Raw genomic sequence first — 22329 nt, 5'->3', positions numbered from 1 at the left:
AATATTCACAGATATCTGAAAGATCAAGATCCCTGCATTGCTACATTCCATGATAGGTAGGTGAGAAAATATGTAGGTGAAAATGTATTCTGTCTCTTCTGACTGAACCCCACGGTAAGGAAAAAACTCTATTGCCAACGTAATGTTTGGGTTTCTGGACTCGTTTTGTGGGCCTTACTGTATTTCAGCAGATAAATGTTGTACTGTAAACAAAGTGACGTCACACTTGAATGTTTCCCGCGCCGCTACAATGGAGTCAGACAGCATAAATACTAAGCTATCCAACATGTTCATGTAAACACTGTCAGCCCTATCGAATCTAACAGCCAGAGCTTCGGTTTGACAGGGCTCTGATGTTTTATATAGCTGAGAAGCAGCAAAGCAACCCAAAGGCCTTGAAACCACTCTTTAGCTCTTCATTACTTCTACTTCTGGGTTATCTCAGTGTTACAGCCCAAACTGTTGTCAGCTAACAGATAACCACTGTGCTCACTGTTCTGTATATCTACACTGGGGCAGCTCACTGATACTTTTGTACAGACAATGTATCAAACCGTACAAGCTACAGATTTGTCCATTTAGATCATACTTTTTTAGGCAACATAATAAATGTAACTAGAAAATTTCGCAAGAAATTTTGACAGTGTGGCTTCTACTGCCCGAAGACGTCGCAATATACATACACGCCGATGTTACCGGTAGTGTCGTTCAGGTTCAATTGAGATAGAGCTTCTCTCTTTTCTGCATTTTAGATTCATACTCTTGGATTGAATCTTGTATTCGTGATGGATGTCTCCCGTCATTTCTGTACTGGACATATACATTTTTGTTTGAGAAGCCTTTGGAAATGATGGGGTTAGCTCCCATCATTTCTGTACGAACCTCATTCTGAGCTTCATGTTAATAACCCCTAAGCCTATTTTGAGCCCTCCGCTCGAACATTTCATACCCACACTCTAAGGGGCTTATCTCGCTAACTACAAGGTCTATTTGAATAATTTAAATGGTATTATAACACTAACACTTGTGATAGTTTTTTAATATATGTACATATCAGTGTATATGTTATTGGTTAATGCTGAATGAATATAACACACAGTTCAAATAAAAACTGTTCAGGTTCGCCTGAAAAGAAAAGCACTTTTATTGATTTGAAATGATGCAGTCCAAGGCTTAAACTCTCTCAAATCATATCACAACATGTCAGCAGTCCTTTTTAAAAAAGAATTGGCTTTAATAGAGTGAAGTATGCCTGAGAAATCAATGCCGGTGTACAGGTCAGCTTTGGTCAGCCAACGTCAATTCTGATTTTAGAAGCAGCCAATATAGCTCTTTTATTGTACTTTTAAATACTATATAACTCTATATTTCACTTCTTTTATCACTAATAGTGTTAAATCTATCTAAGACAGCAGTTTGGCATCATTTTGAGAGCCTGTGCTATATAAAAACCTGTAAAATATGGCTAATTTTCGTCAGAATTTCAGTTTTACGTGATGTATTTGAACCTAACACAGCCTGTGATTGGCCGATTTGCGCAATTCTTACAGTTCTGAATCTGGGAGACTCTGGGCATTGTAGTGATTCATTATTTGAGTTGTTTGACAGAATTTTAAGCCAATAAAATAATCAAAAACTGTGATCCGCCCCCATGGGTCAAACCCATTGGCCAAAACTGAAATTATTATTCATTCGTCATGGAAGCTCGTCAGAGACTCCGTTTTTTTACCAGCACAGCAGAGAGACGGCTTCGATATGCCGTCATGGATTATTCTTTTTTTTTTTTTGATTTTCATCCAGGAAACATCTAAAAGGTACGGAGTGTTTCAATGTTTATGATGATGGGCTGAGTTGATATCTGTGGCAGATCAATAGTAACGTTATAATGGTTTAAAGTAGAATAATTTGGAGGCGATAGTTCGATAGAGTGTGTTCTCCTCGTGGTCCTGGGTATGAAGTGTGTGTGTGAAAGTGCCGTAGGTCGCGGCTGGGACCGATAACGGAGAACATTGCTTGGCTTCTCCTGGCGAGAAATAGGTGAAATTGTGGTAGTACTTGTAGTACCTTGAAGTACTTTGTGTATATATATGTTTTTGAGTGATTAAAATAGGTTACATGGTCCATTTGATCAGAATCTCTTCGTCATGTACGTTTTTGAAATATTTTAAAATATCATTTAATTCGTTCTCAAAAGTGATTTGTACTACATGTGTACACTCTGTCGCCCCCCCTCTAGAGCCCAATTGGGCTCCGCTCGGGATCTAAAGGTTTTAATATACAGTTACTCTATGGGGCTCTTATTTTGAAAGGGTGGGACTGGGTGGGTGAGAGAGGGGGAGAGGAGACATATTCATAATGTTTGACACACAAACACAGAGGTTATTAAATGGCAGGCTTCATCACAAGTATTCCAGTTAGGATTCACTCTGTGGGGCTTTTATTTTGAAATGGGGGGGGGGGGGGGGGGGGGGGGGGGGGGGGGTTCGAATGACTGTACGATAGAGAGAGACACAGAGAGACAGAAAAATAGAGAGAGAGTAGAGAGAGACAGAGTGAGTGAGTGAGACAGACAGACAGACGGTCTAACAATGGCTTTGACTGAATATCTCCAAGTCGTGTTGTTTGTGTGTGTGTGTGTGTGTGTGTGTGTGTGTGTAGGGAGACAGACAGAGAGAGCGTGCGTGCGTGCGTGTAACTGGTTGCCATGGTGAGGACACACCTGGTTGGAGAAGCAGACTGATTAAGAAACGTTACAGTAAACAGTGATTTTGAACAAAACTCCTGCCTCCTTTTAACAAAAAGCAGGAGTCTAAGTGCCAAAATATGGATACCGTGAGAAAGATAAGACTCTGACGAACGTGCTGATATGGTTTTTATGTTTGTAGTGGAAAAAATGTGGCTAAACTGGCGATGTAGAAATGGGGTACCGTGTTCTGTGGAAGATGTTTTTGAAGCAAGATTTAACATTGGTCTCTATGGAGCAGAAAGTTGGTTTTCCTCTCAATTAAGTGATTTTGTGCCAAATGTGTAAATGTGCTGGATTCCACAATCACTTTTCTACGACAACGACAAGATTAGCTACTATAAAATCAGACAAATATATATGAAGAGTGAAAATTGTGGAGTCAGTGACAAAAGACAAATATTTTTTTCACAAGAATTTCAAGCTCCTCTTCACTCTAGCGGTGACATCACGCACTCTAAGCTGCGCAATACACACCCATTATAAAGTCAGAAACAGACCCACATTTTCCTGAAACTCAGTGGCGGGCCGTGGATTTTATACCTGGGCCTTCAGTGCTGTTCTACACTTCTAATAACCTCATTATGACGTCACAGGTACGGGTTATTATTTGTTTCGTGTAAAAGCCGCATATTCACATAACACTGCAACATTTGACAAATGAAATAAAATGTTACCTGAAGTTCAACACCTAGCATACAAAACACGAAATGCAGAGTGCAGATACATGAATACGAGCATGACGGGACGCTGCGTCATTAACGGACAATATAGTCCAAATCAATGTAACACAATGACAAACTCACAAGAGCAGTCGCATATATTCATATGACAACAAAGCAACAAATCAATCCAGCAGACCTGCAGCGGATCCACGCATTCCACCTCACGAGCCATTCAAATATTATTCATAAAAACACCACGATAGACAAATGAACAGTAGTAACTTTAGAGGTAAACAAACGAACTTCACTTACCAAATGCTGTCTATCCTCCTTTCTTTGTTGACAAAGAGTTTAATCCCAGTTTATCAGTTCCAGTAAGAAGTCCTTCTCCATTCATCATGCCAGTCGAGCCACCCCCGTTATATTTCGCCGGTCTTCCGCCGCCGGTGGTCGTCTTCGGCCGTGGACCGGCCGTGAACCGGCGAAGGGCGGGACGCGGTTGTGGAGCTGTTTCCCTGTGAACGTGGTCGTTGAGTTGTAGATCCACTGGAGTCTCTCCAAAAGTACCGACGCTCAGTTAAAATGAAACACATTCACAGCCATAACATGTGCAACGCTTCTCCGACGCTGCATACAAATCCTTTTCCTGGCTGGTCAGGGCTGCTAGCTGTGGGGTCGTTTCTTACTGTCCAGTTTGTTCAGAAATGTCCTTCTTGAGAAAAGTGATCCCAGTAACTCCGCCACTAAATCCGTTTCTCCTCCTTCCGCCATTTCATATTAAAAAAACAAAGCTAGGTAAAATGTCTTTCAAATATTTCCACTTGAACTCTGTCTGCTACAACCAAAGCTCTGCTAGTGTTATGTAAATAAATGTAATCAGAGCTTTATGTGCTAATTAGCGGAGTTGTGAGTTACAGGTTATGAAGGTTAAAAACTCCAAGCGGGGCGCTCTAGCACTCGCCTGTACAAAGGAATGAGAAAACTGTAACTCTGAAGGTCACGCTTGGGCAACTATACACTGATATCAAATCTTGGAGTAAACTGCCAGCTGAGAACAGTACGTACCACAGCTTGAGATAGCAAAACGTAGATTACACACTTTGGAGCCTGTTAGGCTAGGCTTTCACAACATACACACACACTGATGATGCATCGAAGGAGGATCCCGGACGAGAGCCGGTGCGAGCGGATATGCTCAGTGCTCCAACCAGGCCGTCGCTCTGCTAAAATCGATCCCGCCTGCACCTTGACTTTGACCAATGGCTCCTTTAAGGAGAACCTACAAAACTTACCTCGCTGCCGTGTCCAAGCGCCTTTTCACGTTGCTCTCAATCGGAGAGGAACTGTTAGGACCGTGCACGTTTAACTGCTCGGCTAATATCTCTGTGATAAATAAAACTATTGCTTGAATCTAAGTAAACGCCTCGAACTCAATTCGTTAAGTTGCTTTAGCGACACTAGCAAGCATTATGTTTCGCGGGCACATAGTCACGTGCCCGCCCACTGACCAATCACAGCACACTCTGCACCTTGCAGCAGAGAGGCATCTGGACTCTGAGCTGCAGTAATGCTGACGTAACTAGGCCTGCAAACCGCTCTGGTGTGTCCATGAATCTCAAACTAAAGATCTGATTGGTTGAATCAACAATATCGTCCCCATTCAACTTAAACTGCACATGGAAGCACTGGGTGAGTCTGCAGGCCTGAGGCCTCTCTTCATACTAGAGACACAGAGGTGAAATCTGATTGGATAAAAGCTCTACTTAAAACAAGCTGCACTGGAAGCAGAGCAACTGAGGAGCACAGTAGCTGTGCAATGAGAAAATAAGATAATGGGAAAAATATTTTTATAAATTATAATACATATAAGAAAAAATTAAATGTATTTAAGAAAAAATATTAAATTATAAAATAGCTATAACTTTGTGATTCTGTTTAGGCCAGCAGAGAAGGCTTTGCAGGCCCTGACGGCCCGCCACTGCTGAAACTTAATCTGTGAATTCATGAAAACTGTGCTAGCTATCAAAATGTCCATTTGGCTCAATAACATCCAGCGTTTTGTCTAAGTTTTAAACTTTAAATCATTTTTCTATGTTAAAGTATGGCTTGTCAATATGAGTCCAAAGTTCAGTGTTTTTTTTGCTCTCTTCACGCCGAAATCCCATTCAAGTCAATGGGGCGAATTTGCTCCGTTTTTCGGGATTTTCGGGAAAACCGCTGGGCGAATCTCTTATAAAAATCATTGCACATGATACCCAATCGAGCCACACGTTTGGATATACTTTTCGTGCCGCTGTTGGCAACGCTGTGTGAGGAGAAGCGCGGCAAACTTTTGGATAAACCAGAAAGCCACACTGAAAAATGTGGTCATGACGCATTATAATATATCTTAAGATAACAGGTTTCTATATATCTTAAGATGTACAAATTTTAGATTTTTCTTCTGCCCACATTAAGGACTTCAAGCTAACATGGCTTTGTCAGTATTAAAACTTTATCTCTTGAGAATCTAACTCTCACCGTCGGTCTTCTGGCTGTGAAAAGTCGCTCCTTTTGCAGAAGACGGCAGCTGTGGTTAGCCTGGATTCGTAGCAATTATACTGGATCCCAATGGCAGCTCATTGACGAGACAAAGAGGTGTCAGTGTGCATGGAAAAGTATCAGTTGATCTGAATGCTCCAAAATAACCCTCGCATTGCCAATGAATGGCTAAATAGCAAATTCTGCAATCTGCATTCATATGCAGAATCTATAGGGACAAGATCCGTTTACAGTTCGAGTAGTATTGAACAATCACGTTCGAGCAAGCTTTGGTTGAATGCAGGTACCATGCTCCGAAACAGTCCATGTGAAGAGCAATAAACGTGGAACGCATTGGCCCAAATGCAAACTGGGAACCCACCGGCTATCGTCTGACGATGATTTGGCTTCATTATTGGTTTAAAATTAGCTTGTAAACTTGCTACTAGTGGAACAATCCGGTTGTATACGATCGACTGTGGCTAAGTGGAGAGCAGGGCCGTCCTTCAATCAGAGAATCATCGGTTCAATCCCCGGCTCCGGCTCTGCTAGTCGCATGTCGATGTGTCCTTGAGCAAGACACTTAACCCCAAAATTGCTCACGTAGCTGTGCGTACGGTGTAGAAATCTGAATTGTATGTTGCGTTGGATAAAATAAATGACTTTAATGTAATGTCTTGTATCTCAAGTTGCTAATCAGACTGTAACAAGCAATGGAAAAGGAAGGCGACAGGCGGATCGGTGCGGCTGCAGCAGTAAAGCAGGCGCTGCACCGGACCGTCTTGGTGGAGAGAGAGCTGAGCCGGAAGGCAAAGCTCTCAATTTACTGGTCGGTCTACGTTCCTACCCTCACCTATGGTCACGAACTCTGGGTCGTGGCCGAAAGGACAAGGTCACGGCTACAAGCGGCCGAAATGAGTTTCCTCCGTAGGGTGGCCGGGCTCAGCCTTAGAGATAGGGTAAGGAGCTCGGACATCAGGAGGGAACTTGGAGTCGAGCCGCTACTCCTTCGCGTCGAAAGGAGTCAGCTGAGGTGGTTCGGGCATCTAATTAGGATGCCTCCTGGACGCCTCCCACTGGAGGTTTTCGGGCACGTCCAACTGGGAGGAGACCCCGGGGAAGACCCAGAACACGCTGGAGGGATTATATCTCCCAGCTGGCCTGGGAACGCCTCGGGATCCCCCAGAATGAGCTGGAACATGTTGCGGGTGAGAGGGAAGTCTGGGTCAGCCTGCTTGGCCTGCTGCCACCGCGACCCGACCCCGGATAAGCGGAGGAAAATGGATGGATGGATGGATTGGAAAAAGTCATCAAAATACAAAAACAGGACGCTAAATCAATGATGTTGCTTCATGTCTGCCGGATAGTAAAAGTGGGAAATGACTTGCTAATACATCAGCAACATTATAAAGTAATATGTTTAGCAAGCAATCGCCTATTCATCAGCCAGCAGACACGGAGCAACATTATCATTGATTTGGAGTCCTGTTTGTCCACCTGATGAAGTTCAGTATTTACTCTTCTTTTAGCTCTGTTGCTAAGTGCTTACTCTGTTCACCAGCTGCTTGCTAGCTGTGTCTATGTTTGCTGAGCAGGCAGTGTACAGTGGGGCAGTGTACAGTGGGGTGTACAGTGGGGCAGTGTACAGTGGGCACTGAAAACAGGTGCTTGCTGCAGCTGGAAACAACACGCCGCTAAGAGCGGTGAGGGAACCAAAACAGTAGAGCTTGGGCCTGTAACACCAAAACAATAATCACCAGAAACTTCAATTATTTAAACATTCTTTATTTTATTTAAGTAAAAATGCTACAATTGATGGTCCTATGTTCTCAAATATGAAAATGTGTTGCTCTTCTTGGTCTTACATTATGGTCAGTTAAATATTTTGCAGGTTTAGATGCACAAGACAAGACATATATTGACGTCACCTTGTGTTCTTGGATATTGTGATGGGCATTGTTTTCACTGTTTTATAGACCAAACGATGAGTCAATCTCTGGAGAATAATAAAAATAATAATCTGCAGATTAATTGATAATGAACATGCCCTACATCTACTGTATTTTTATTTTACTGAAATGCTAATTCACATTCACTTCTTGTATACAGCAAAACTGATATTTATATAAATACAGCAGCCTCTGTGTACACTATGACGTAAGAATTAAGACAGCGCACATCCCTTCATTTGGACAAGAGCAGACAATGACATGGATGGATTTTGTGTGCAGCGTCCATCTACTGGAAAATCCTGTGGAGCTTTTCAGAAAGATAAAGAGCTCCCAATTTGCACTAGCAAGGTGTAGCCGCCGAGCTCGTACTCACTTTCCCTCTCTGTGTGTCTCTTCATCCACTTTTGTTAGTGTCGGATCTCTGAGTTACACTGCAGGATTGCATTGCACTGGATACTGTGGAACATTGTGCTGCTCCAAAGGTTTGTGCAGATCCGTCGTGTGTGAAATGTTGTTGGGTATTTCTCTTAGTTGTTTTCATCAACATGAACCCGATCTGTGAGTTTTCAGTGGGCTAGAAATCACTGCAATAAAAAAAACGATTCAGTTATTGGTTAGCATGGTAACTGTGCTCTTGACTCTCAAGATAATTTATCAGCTTTTTTTTTTCTTACCACTTGGAGTATGTTAGCTATACTTTATGAACACTTTAGTCTCTCATTAAATGTGACTCCAAGAGAGTCAACCAAAAGCCTAAAGCCTGGTATGTGACACAGTTTCTGCTGGCTGACATACATCAGCAGCAGGCAGGACGGTTTGACATAATTCCTTCTGGTTGACTTTTGGTATTCGTTATTTACACAGTGATAAAAACCTAAGAGTAAAGTGATAACAGAAATACGTTGACGAGTTATAAAGACAGTGAAGGAATGGGTATTTGTAGTTTTATAAAACCAGAGAAGGACCTTAAAAACTATCTTGAGGGTGCCCTTCAGATATAACCTCCATCTCCTCTCAGTTGGGGATACTGCTTCAGCTAGTGTCTAACTGTGTCTGTCTGCTGCTTGGTGCTGAGTAAGTGTAGTGTTCACATATTTACCTCCACCAAGGTTAGTTTTTCGGTTCTGTTTCTTTGTTTTTGCGGTAACACCTCATTTTTCACTTATGGAAAGGGCCTTGGCGGAGGTCTGCGCTCTTCGATGGAAACGTATATGTGAGTTGGAGAGGACGTGAGAGGATGTGTGAGGATGGATGTTAACCTTGCACCTTTCAAAATGTAGGTTGGCTGCTTGTTAAACCGCAAAGAAAATTAATCAGATACATCAACTCTTGAATATTTCCTGTTCCCTTGTCCTCCCTCTCTTCTCCTTTACCTCATGTGAAATGAACCAATGGCCTGTCTGCTGTCGACCAAACCTCCCATCACTCATTAACCTCGTCCAGTCACACGACCTTTACCTCCAATGAGGCTGCTGATGCCCTGATCATGTGTTTTCCAATATTTCATTCACATTGTCCCCCTTGCCCCCCCCATTACATTTGTTAAATGTGTCACGCAGTGACTTGTAATGATTGACTTCTTTGGGGTTATTGTCTCAGAACAGGTTGGTCAAGGACACAGTAACATGGAGGAGGGTGGAATCGATTAGAGAGTCTTTTAAAAAATATACTGAATCACATATATTTTTGTGAGCATTTAGAACCTTTTGGTGCATTTAAGAGTATTTCACAGCCTTGTGTGATTCTATTATGTATGTCTTTTAGGAATCATACTCCATACTCCATCACATTACAGTAGAGTTCTTTATTTTACAGAGTGAAGGACATTGACAAACAGTAACATTTCAACTACAGTTTCATTTCTTTGTTTCCTACCATACGGTCACTTAAGGAGCAGTGGAAAAGATGAGATAAATAGTCTTTGGTGACATACAGATATTAACATACAAAGATAACTTAAATACATTACTTTCTTTAAATAGTTTGGCTGAATATATATATATATATATATATATATGTATTTATGTTCATTTACAGGTGCACGCAACATTCACAATCATCATGATGCCACACGGAGTGCACTGACATCTTCTACACACATTCGCAGACAATCTCGAATGCAACAATTACAAGAGGAACCTTTTCACAAGTTCATCACGAGGGAGTTTCAGGGAAACTATCGACACGCGTCTGCATTAAAAGTGCTTTCCTGTGACCCTAAAGGAGAAAATCAGCAGAGAGAAAGCTACCGAGATCGACCTGGATCGACACTATCTTACAAAACTAACAAAGACATTCTACAATCATTCCTCTTTGCAACACAGAGCCATGAAACAAAAAAGGTGTTTTTATGGGGAGGTATTCGTGGTCGTGCAGTTTGCTCACCACAACTAGACGTGACGCAATGCCTGACGTCACAAAGATATACTGTGTAAAAAAAGACAACAAAAAAAGACTGGGAGCAAAATGGTCCAGAGGACAGATCAAACACAGGAGATAAGTGTCCTGATAGGCTACGTACAGCAGCTCAACACATACGCACGCACACGTCACGTGTGTGTGAAATAGAACACTATTAAAAAGCAGAGAGGTCCACCAGGATTTTTCAGCATTTGAAAAGCCTTTTAATGATCCGTCACGAGACATTGATTAGCTCGGTTACAGCAGAGAGAATGGCATGTTTGACCTCAGCAAGCCTTTGAACAGATTAGATTTAAGACCAAGGAACCACAGATTATTACCCTGTGACCTCAAAATGTAAAAAGAAAGACACCCAAGTAAAATCAGAAGACACAGATTAAGATATAAAAGGACACATTATTATATGATGTAGGTCACATGTAAAGTCGTTCAGTTTGTCAAGTATTGCCAGGTATTTGGTGAGTTTAAACTAATGCTCTTAAGGAATAGACAACTTTCATGTTTGTGAAATGATATAACAAAGGGTAAAATACTAGATGTGATCATCTAAATGACTGTATTCCTACTACGAACCACTCTGCAGGTTAGGACCAAGCTGCCATATAGTACAGTCTTGGAATAAAAGCTTTTCAAAAGTATGGAAATATGTCATATAATTACGTTTCTCGCCAAAAAATGGGTCTTTTATACATATGGTTGCATTTCTTTAAGGCCTGTCAAATTTAAGCACGCTTAATGAGTAGCGCTTGACCTCAGTTATTCTCAGTCCATCGCCCATCCACCATTTCAGAGCCGGGGCGTACATAGAGAGGAGGAAAATGTCAGGGCATGTATTTTTTAAATTGGGCACACCGAACATTTTGGTCGCTGTGGTGTCCCATAAGAATCCCGCAATGTAACAGTCGTCTCAGGGGTTAGTTTTAACCCTTTAACATGTGAACAACAAGGGTGCCCTGTCTTGTCAAGTACTGCCTGTAGGAAATGTAGGAAGAGTTGACCTGTATTTCTCCACCCTTCTGTAAACATCACTGTTGGACTCACTTTTAGAGATCTCTACCTTCTCCCCAATACAAATGGAGGGGAATGGGATTTTGTCACAGCACTAAAAAATGTTATTCAAAAGAGCTCAGCAGCAACATTTCTTTGCAGAATAAGAATCCATGTTACTCTGGAAAATCACCCAAAATATGCTGCAAAGTACAGGGATTTATTTTTATTTGGTGAAGCTGACCTTCAATATCTGCAAACTTCATGGCTATGTGTGTGCGCATGTGTTGAAGCCACATGCCTTGCTCTTTATATTTATGTATTAGCATTAAGTTTGCAGACCATGGGAAACTGAGCCCTCCCCCCCTGTTGTGGCTGTATATATGCCTGAAGTGATTAGGTCAGTTTTATTATACTGTCAACCCAAAGTCCTGACTTGCAAGGGGAACTTATGAATCACGTGAAAAAGCTAATATTTCAGACTCTGCCTCCGGCGGGGAAAATGCCCCCTACTGTGCTGACCAACTGGCTACTATAATGCAACACTGAAACTGATCCTTTGGGACGCAAGTTTCTGTGTAGATTCTGTCCAAGGCACTGGATGCTCAACCTCTTTTTTCTCATGTTCATTGTGGAGTTTATGTGGTCAAGTCCTGACTCAGAATGCTCTTCAACTCGGGTGTAACCCAAGTGCTGCGGCTGGTTTCAACTGTAAACTGTGGTCCTGAAACACAAAGCTCCTGCTGAGTGATGAATTCCCCGTTCAACTCAACACTCGTGGAATAGTCTAGGGTTGTCAGTGTTCATATTGTAATTCTATATCCAGTTGTGAAAAGACCTGGGAATTCCAATGTTGACAAAAAGAGAGGGCACAAAAAAGAGGTAAAAGGGTTTGTTGGGTCATTTACGGGGTCTCTGGGAATACATTGGTTTTGACAGGGCCCCGGCTCTGAGTGGAGGTTGAAATCCACATTAGGGGCTTAAGTGTTTGATCAATGAGCTGCGGAATAACCACCACCAGAGAGGTCAGTTGGCAGACAGGACCAGGTCACTGGATGGTGTTGAGGACAAGCCTTCATTCTAATATTAACAGGATTAGGATGTCAAAGTGAGGCCTTCTTTTGAGCGTTCAGAAGGGAGAACCAAAAATACTAAACATCCTTAAAAAGGCAAAGTTCTCAGGATGGTTGGAGAACTCAAATTGGGGTTTTTAAAAGTGATTCAGTCGGTCATGGTCTTGAATTTGAATCTTCAAATCCATCAATCAGCAGAAAAAGTAAAGAGGCACGACTGTCTTTTATGGGAAGTATAATTGTCATTTTGAGATAGATAAACAAAAGTTATGGACTACATCAAACTCTAATGCAAAGAATACCAGTAATACATTAAAAGATAAATAAATGGAGATATAGATAGACTTGCCGCAGGTGTTTGAGGGTATCAACTAACTCATCCATAACTATGGGGGCTCCTGGGGTTGATGGGGGACGAGTCTTCTCTGCCGCTCTGGCCAATGAGTTGATAGAGCCTATGGCTGAGGTTCTGCACTTGGCAGGTTCCAAGGACGCAACCCACTCTCATCAGTTGGGCATGTTGGGGATAGTGGTGACCATTACGCGATCCAGAGTGGGCATGGCGACGAGCTCTTGGCGCCCTCAGCTCGATATGTGAAGTACCAACAGGACGTGCCCACGTCAGGCCTGGCGAGGCTGCTCTCATTCCTGAAGCTGGTTGTTGTCTCAGGAAACCGGGAAGCAATTTTGGGGATCGGCTAGGGGCTGAGGAGGGGATGACGATGTGAGTCTGGCTTCCTGACGCTGAGGTTTTATCCTCTCTGTTGTCAATGACGTCCAGCCTGAGGAGAAGACAGAAATTAGTTGAAAATTTGTCCTGGAGCTGGGTGGATTTTATTCATATCATAATATGCTTTAGTATGGGGGGGGGGGCTCAATTGATCTTTCGCTAAGCCAAGCCTCCCACTGCTACTCCATCAAGCTGTCAGAGCTACCATGGAGCCCACATTTCAGAATAAACGATGAAAAAAGATTAAAATAGAAGCTAAAGCCTTTAGATCAAAGTGAACCACCACATCACCTGGTGATCAAGACAGAAGGCAATGAAATGAAGGAACATCACTGTTCCCGTAAAGCCGGGTAGGTCTTTGTTAAAGTCATTAAAAAGCAAAAGCAGCATTGTGAATACATTTAGTATACCTTCAGTAGCTAGCATAGTATCAAAGTGCTAACGCTAGTTCTGCCGATGTTAGCTCCACAGGTTTTTACATAGACACGTGAAAGTTTTAGAAATGTATATCTCCTTCCAACCTCTCCGTGTAACGAGTATCACGGTTACACAACGTTTAACCATGACCAGCTTCAAATCCACTAAACCAGCCTGAACATGAAGAGAAGCTGAAATCATTGCATGAGAGTCTATGGAGCAGAGTTCAGATCGCTGTCGGAGCCTGGTCACAGCTGGCCGATGCTACGCTACTATTGGCCAGTCTGCGTTTGAGAGGCGAAAGGGTTAATTGCTCATGTCTACAGCAAGCTTGCAGCTGTGTACTTAGGCACATCATTGCTTTGAGCTCAAATGTCAAACATTCATAGCTAATGTGGTTCATAAAAATACAAATGAACCTCTGCGTCTAAATTATTTTTGCCGCTATGGATAGAACGGGGACAGAATGATGGTGGGTTTTTAAACAAATGCACTTGCCAGCATTGTTACTAACTAGCTATGGGCACAGGTAATTCTCCAGAAATCGGATTAGTCGTATAAAGCAACTTTGATAAACAAATCATTTTTGCCTGCTGTCTGAACACAGCATGTCTCTCTGCACACTCACCCATCCACGTGGACACCATGCTCATCTCTTAATGTATAATGTGAAAGTTAATGGCTTTGTTTTCACATGTTGCCAAAAACAACAGGTGCTCTGAGTCTGCCTCGCTTATTACATTATCCAATCAAAACCTGCACCTCGTATTTTAATGCTCGGCTGGGTTTCAGCAAATGGTAACTATGGGAGATTTAGCCTGGCCTGCCATGATTTCCTGATGGGCTCCAGAGGAGAACATTACAATCTTGTTCCCAGAAAGAACAAGAATGTTCAAATGTTGGTGTACAGACAGAAATATCAAAGACTTCTCAAAACACCTAAAACCTGGCCGAATAAAACCCCAACTATCACTTATCTGGAGCTACATGGAAAAGAATGTGTTGTTTTTTTGTAGTTTGTGTAAACAGACCCTTGACAAAAATGAGGTTCTGCAGCACGGTGGACCAGCGAGTACGGGCCGTTCAGCAAACACAGCGCCCACCAACTCGCCATCTGTTCATTGTTTGACAAAGACAGCCGCTTCTCACAACTTGACCCTGGAGCTCTTCACTGAACTGTCACCGCTGTGTTTGCACAGCACAGCGTGACTCAAGCCCCTGAGTGTTACCCCATTACCACTGCTGAAAGTCAGGCGAAGGAAACAGGTAAATGCTGTTATAGCAGTGGATGAATAAGGATGAAAATGTTAAATGGTAGCAATGGATTGTAATGAGGTTTAAATACAGCATCAGGGCAAATATATCCGCCATTTGCTTTTCTGAGTCAAAAGGAAAAATCTTTGGGGTTTCAGGTTTGTTACTATTTTTTCCATTTTCAGAGAGGCAGAAGCCAGGGTTGATCTTAGTATGAAAAATGTGTTCCACTTGTGAAATGCTGACTTGTGTTATTTCACCATGAACACTCATGGTGAGAGGTTTAGATGAGAGACATCATAGCAGAAGGGTTTTCTTAAAGTCAGTGGTGTGGTGGGTTTGGGATTCCTTGGGGACATGTGAAGCTTCTGATTTATTTAGGCAGTTCAGCTGCTGGCTCACTGTTGGCAGGTCTGGTAGTCTAGAGGTGACCTGCTGTGCAACAGCGGCAGTGGCTGAATAAATAGTTGCGCAATGCTAGGCCACAGACGGAGGGTAGCACTATTTCCAGAACAGGCTTGGTGTGCCATGGTGCCACATCACCAAGTTACACCCACCTGGCCTGCAGAGGGAATGTTGTATTTGACTGCACATGAAAGCTATTCACAAAGCAGCCGTGTTGGCCCCGCACCAAATTCCTATTCTGACTTTACTTAATACAAGACAGAACTGTAACCAAATCTTCTTTTATTTATTGTAGATCCTGTGAGTCAAAAGTTAGAGTTAGAAACACTTTATCCCTTTATATCACTTTATAAGAGGCCCCGGTCTTAAAAGTTACCTGAGGGCCCCTGTAGTTGTCTCCTTATAGGTAGCGGCCCCTTTCTTTTCAGTTTTATGGTTCTTTAGTGGTGCATACAGTATTAACAACAGTATTTGGAATGAAATAAATGACCACACAACAAACCTGGAGCCCTTGGGCCCCAGAGGTTCTGAAATACGTGGCAGTTGCCCACTTTGCCCTGTTGGTAATCCAGTTTGTACCGTGGAGGGTATAAGTTGAAAACCCTGTAGAAAACAGGCAGCAACCTTCTTGTCTGAAAAGTGAAGTCAATGGGGAAAGTTGCATTCTTTCTAATGGCCATCAGTGGGCGACTCCTCTGGTTGCAAGTTTATTGTAACATTTTGGTCACTCATGTCCCTTCTTGTTTTAAAAAACAGCCAAAAATCTAAATGCCAATGGCCAAAATGATAAACTCGGGGCTTTAAAATGGCAGTCTACAAACCATTTGGTGATGTCACGGTGACTACGTCCACTTCTTCTATACAGTCTATAGTAGAGAGCAGATCGTAAAGTGAGAAAAGCTGTCCCTTTGTTATCCATGACACCAATGCATTGACCTGTAGAGTACCCGGTAAATGTGGTGCACTTAGCGAATTGACATATCTAACATCTTAAACTCATTGACTCAACTATGAGATGATGCTCTCCCCAACAACTTTTCTCAAACAATCTAACACAAACCCTGGAACCCTCACACAAGATTGGACTTTGCAAGTCTGTGGCTTAATCGACTCCAATTCGCCAAAAACAAGTTGGCTCATAAGTACATCTGTAATGGCTGGCAGACGGCCACAGGGACCCCATGACTGTGCTACAACAACAATTGAATACTTCCTGGAAGAATAAGGATATAGGAGGCAGATCGTTTTTGCTCTTTATATTAGGTTAAATGTTTTTCTCTTTCTTCAGTGATTGGTCTCTGGAGGTCTTGCAATGCAACAGTTTTCACATAAATACTTTTTAAATAGTTCTCTACGAGCAAACTTAAATGATATTTTATGTTAATAGCTGTGTGTAGTTTGTGTAATGAAGGGCAAGGCTAAGCTACAGCTACATCTTCCTAAAAAGACTGTGGAATGCCCTGCTTTTTCTTCCAGAAGTTCAAGGAATATTAGATAACTCTTTCACTCTGTCACATCTCACAAGACAGGCCAATTTAGCTATTAGGAGCGTAGTCCCATAGCTCCATACTAATGGTGATCTCCGTGATTGGCAGACGATCAAAGATATCCAAGCTACTTTGACTTTAATTGTTCCTGCCAACACCTTGCATGGTCTTAGTTTAAGGTCTTAAAACTAAAATTCCTTTTGACTGTAGCTTATTGCTTCAGCCAATTCCCTTTGTGCTGCCTTGTTTGTTTTTTCTTTTGTATTAACCTCACAGCATCGCTGACTCACGTTGATAGAAAGCCTCAGCTGCTGAGCCCTCCCTGCAGAGAGTAAGCCTTTCCTACCCCTGACACCAACCCTAACCTGACAGAAGGTAAGTCTTCCCTACCCCTAAGGGCAGGGTTCTGCTAGAACAAATGTTTTTGTTATGTACGAAGTGTTGTCTTACTTATGTTGGAAGTGTCAAAAGGCAGGGTGGCCAACTCGAAGGCAGGGTGGCCAACCACTGTGTGAAGCATGAATATCAGATTAACGGTTTTGGGAAGTTATGGAACTAGTCGGAAACAGCCGCCCACCCCAATTCCAACACTGGAAACATGTGGAGGGAGCCATTTCACCATCCAACAAGTACCTGTACAAGGGAAACTGGCTCCTTAATCATAATTCCAACCCTAACAAAAACCCTGCAAAGAAAAAGCCCTCCTCAACCCTAACTCTAGTACCATGCTTAGAGGCTGAAGCTCCCAAAGTGCGGTCTTAATCAGCAAGAACCTTAGCACATTCATTGCTAATATCCCAATAGGTAGCAGTGGGGCGATTGTTATTAGCAAGAAGCAGGACAAAACTAAAGGAGAGGTGATTTATTTGACACAAAACAGTGTTTCTACTTGTTCGTGAGAACTTGCTTTCATAACCTCCTGAGTGGTATGGGATTTACTACTTTATGCAAGCAAAACTGCATATTGATCATACAGTCAGCAAATTGCATAGATGCAGGATGCCAAGGTAAAAACTATACATCCTTCAGAAGCCGCCTTTGTTTCTTAAGCCTTTTGATCCACACTCCCACTATAAGCTTGTACTCTTATATATGCTGTGTAGTTCACATATGCATTCATGCCTCCACAGCGGTGTGGCTTTCTGTGTGGAGCGGAAACCTGCCCTTTAAGGATGCGGAGGGTGGAATTTAGGTCTTAGCTATTAATCCACAGTGGAATTCTGTGCCTGCTTGGTCGCAGCTTTCACCCTCCGCAACTTCAGCCTGTGTTTGGTTAAATTGACCCCATGAAGCCATACGATGTTTATACTGTACATATATCTAAGTAGTCCAAGCCAAAATTCATGTTTACAAGACATAAGAGGCCTTTCTTGACCTGATTTAGAGCAGAGGCAATCCTGGAGCAAAAATAAGGTTTTCTGAGAATGTATACACGATAAAAAAGAGCGAGTAATGTTCTTGTTGTTTCTTGATAAGGTGTAAACATGTCAGAATATAGATAGCAAATCAAAGCACATACCCCAAGATAACTGCATGTGCAGAGCGATTCAACAAACATCAACAAGGCAGGAAGGAGATGTGGGAGATGAAATCAGTCTGTTTCTCAGGTAAATATTATGTTGAGAGTATCTACGTAGGACCCCACACCTCTTAAATCCACATTTACAAGAATTAGTTAATTATTTAGCAAATCCTTTGTGGGGGAAAACATGTCTTTATTTGGCCTTGACAAAGTTCGAACAAACCTGCGGCCACAACACATACACACACACCAATTTATCATAGCGTTCCCTGGTCCAGATGGAGCAGAAGCAGACTAGGTCTATGTTACAAAAGCTTCACCGCAAATCAGCTTTACATGTCCTTCGTCTCGAAGCAATGATCCGCTTCCCACTTCTGGAATCCGCACTGTAAAGCCGCTTCGCTGCTAAAGCCATATTTAACTTGTTTGGCTGCAGACACCGGCTATTTTCCCTTACAAGAAAAAAAACTCTAGACGTTATGTATAACGACAATGAAGGGCATGCAATGTGTGTCATCCCAAGGAACATGCAATTTGTCCTTGTTTGGAAAAAAATGCCCATCAGGCATTGTTACAGCGTCTCACTGGGACTTTGTTGTGTCCTTATCAGGACACATCGGGACAACGCAGACACAAAGATGGAATTAGGAAAGGAATGACAGACATCTGAGCTCAGACATAGTATCAGTGTCCGACGGGAGAAAATAAAAGTAGTCGTCATCATGTCTGTTGTAATCATGCTGTCAGCATGTGATGGTAACAGAACAGGGTGTGCTCTGTGGTCAAGAGAAGAGGGAGAATTTACTGTCCTAATAAATGCCACAGGGCATTTATGGGAGATGTGCAAAGTGAGAAACGGGGAGGCTTGTGAAGCAGAAGTGACAGGGGAGGGAGATCTCTCACTGTGTTGTCAGAGTGATATATATTTGTATAGACTGTGATCAGTTATAGTGCTAAAGGTCCTATAAAAATTGCACTACAACCACAGGCCCTCAGTTAGTGTACATGCCCAACAACACAGCATTCAGCTTCAGACACGTGACTTGAAGTGATGGGGTTTCTCTAATGGGATTTATTTGTGATTTATCAATCGATAAGAAGTCTAGTATTATAATATAATACTAGAAGTATTTACCATTTGCCAAATAAACGACTAATCCATTTTTTACTTATGAATCCCACTCAACTGCTGCATCAGAGATATGAAACCGTGGCAATGATCCATGCTGATAATGAGGGAATATTGGGGGATCAGAGTGCTGGGCAGGTGTAGCGCAACACGAACAGAGAGCGGATACAGGAGCCATGCTTGCCTTTATTTTGATTAGCAGCAGGTGTTCACAAATTGAACACACACACACACACACACACACATGCAAGAGGAAAATGACACTCCCAGATCTACATAGACATCTACATAGTTATCTTATCAGTATTAGATGTCAAGTGCTTTATTTAAGAGCCTTGCTTGTCATTCACTGAATGTGGATCATTTTGATGTAGAACACGTGATGATTGCAAATCATGGTGTGAATAAGGGATCCACAGAAGATAAGCATAGCACTTAAGAGATAAGAGATACGATTCATAAGATTAAGATTATTACAAGATTAATATCAATTTGGAATACATTTTCTTACTGACAAACCTCTCATCCTGCCACGTTATATTAAACATATCAAGAAGTACTACCCTGAGCCTTCCACTTAGCACTTATTGTATTCGTATTAGTTTGTTGCACTTATTGTATGTTTGTTTCTGCACTGTACGTTTGCTCTGGTTTATGCTCTTAGATGCTCGTTTAAAAAAGGAGATGCACTTATGACTTCTGGTGACTAGTAGTTCTCTTGAATACCGATGTTGAATACACTTATTGTAAGTCGCTTTGGATAAAAGCGTCTGCTAAATGACTGTAATGTAATGTAATGTAATATGCCTTTATTAATGTGTTATCAAGCTACTGATAATGACACATGTTTCAGCTGAAGATCAATGAGACCAATGTCTTTATCAGAAAACATTTACTTTGCTCACAACTTGAAGGTGCTGCATAGACAAGACGGATTTCAGAAAATGGTCAAGTTAGGCCTACAGCCCCCCCTCATCACATCCCTCTCAGTGCTGATTTTAAGCCAGCAGATGTGGATCCAAAATCCACCAGAAGGGGGCATTCACACACCAACACTCATCCCCATTCCTGGCTGCTCCTCAACAATGCAACTGCACGGGCGTATTGCATCGCTGGCAGGCCTCCATCACGCCCTCAGAGAGGCAGAGTGTACTGTGCGTGTGTTGAGCTGCCACTTAAGGCGTGGAAAAGTACAGGTGCCACTCAGCGCCTAACAAGATCCTTTTACAAAAGTCCATGCCGGTATTTCTGGTCTGGGCTGCGGGACAAACCTCAGAAGTAACAGTTTTCCTCACAGAATCACGGGGGAGATTAAACCAAACGAAACCTCTATAAACAGTTACTCATTGAGATCGAGAGGTGGAGGAGGAAGAGAAGAGAGAATCATTGAAAATGTTGAGAAAAAAGACATAATACAGATTACTGACGTGGCATATTCACCGTCCCAGTCACATGTAAGATTAAAGCCCAATTTCATCTCAAATTCTAACCTGCATGACCTCATGATCAGTTATTTCACACTTTAGCCTTTACTAATAGGAAGAGTGATGGCCAGGCCTACCATTAGACTAAACACAATCATATACCGTATGACCTTGCACTCCACACTATCCTCTATCCGGCTGACACAACAACGCAGCACTTTCACTTTTAACACAGTGTGATTTATTAGTATTAACTGACTGGATGAAGTGAAAAAAAAAAATAACCTAAAATGACATGTTAGAGGAAAAAGTGAGAGTTTCAGGAATGACAACGCCATGTCTTGTCTATCCAAACAATACCATGGTCCACTGGAAAAACTATGGAAATTAAGGTTGGCTTGATGAAAAAGGATAGCTAGCTTAAAATAGTGACCGTTTTATAGCTAATTGACGTATTTACAGATTAAAGGCTACTGCCATGCAAAAAAATGACGCTCAACCCATCATTAAAAGCTAATAACGCCATTGTAGCTAATTTACATGTAATAATGGTAGAACACTGGGCTTTAACCCCAAAACAAACAGGTCAAATTGGCAAGAAAGTGTCTATTAATGCCAAGTGGCGCAAGAATACTCAAATGAACTGTGATGCGGCTCCAGGTGCGTTTATCGCGTATGTTAAAGAGTCCTATTCAGCCAATCAGAAGCGCGGAGCGGGTCTTTATGCTGAATAAAGTAGTAAGCCCCAAAGGAAACGGGTGTCTTACCTGTAGCTGTCGGGTTCCTCCTTTGCCGCCAGAGCCAGCGGCTGCTGGAGGGAAACCAGGCTGATGCAATACACAGCAAGCGGGAGAAGGGACTGCATCTCCGGGCCAACGTTAACTCTACACCCTCTCTGGGAAGGAGGAGACGACCACACGGACCGGGCGAGGGTTTAATCCCAAAGGTGGGGGGAGGGGGTAAAATAAAAAGGGGGATAAAATAATTAGGAAAAAAAGAAAAAAGTTCCAAAAATGGTTGATATGAGGTTTAAATATCCAAGTTTGGCAGTGGGTAATATAGATGAAACCTTTGGAGGAAAGCAGACGTAATAAATGGTCAATGAACCTGCAGCTCACACACGAGACTAACAGAACAGAGAGCCGGTGAAAGTGCGCCTCATGAAATCACCCCCATTGCATCATTTAGAACCTTAACTTATTGAGAAGCTTTATAAAACACACTATCTGCACTAAACAATACCCCTCACTGGATTCTTTCACATCAGAAAAAGAAAAAAAAGATGAAACTAGATGAAGACTTTACATTCTCCTGAAAATGTCCAAAAATGAAAAAACTCAATCCATTATGCAGATACTTTTGCAAACTCTTACATTTGTTTATGAATAAACCTACTCAGAACAAAAAGTAAAGAGAAGCCTTACCTTCTTGGTAGTTGCTGCTCAGAATGTGACTTTAATTTTCCCCTCTATGAATCCAAACGTGCTGGTCAAGATCAAGTTCTCCAGTGTGAAGCTGAGCGCCTGGTGACATTCAGGGTTTAAATAGCTACCGAGTGGGCGGAGTTCACTGCCTCAAGTGCCGGTGGGCAAAGGTGCTG

General features: G+C 42.2%; 1 protein-coding gene across 1 annotated transcript; it reads right to left on the bottom strand.

Annotated features, from left to right (window-relative positions):
- Nucleotides 1–12737: 12737 nt before the first annotated feature.
- Nucleotides 12738–21594, bottom strand: adm2a (adrenomedullin 2a; the record flags this gene model as incomplete). Its single annotated transcript, XM_079184190.1, has 2 exons — nt 12738–13143; nt 21497–21594. The coding sequence occupies 2 exons, from the start codon at nt 21592–21594 to the stop codon at nt 12738–12740; spliced, it is 504 nt and encodes a 167-aa protein (XP_079040316.1).
- Nucleotides 21595–22329: the final 735 nt, after the last annotated feature.

This window comes from Pholis gunnellus (genome assembly GCF_910591455.1).
Source record: "Pholis gunnellus genome assembly, chromosome: 22".
Lineage (NCBI taxonomy): Eukaryota > Metazoa > Chordata > Actinopteri > Perciformes > Pholidae > Pholis > Pholis gunnellus.
Note: the sequence above shows the minus strand (reverse complement) of the source record. Positions and strands in the feature narration are given on the sequence as shown.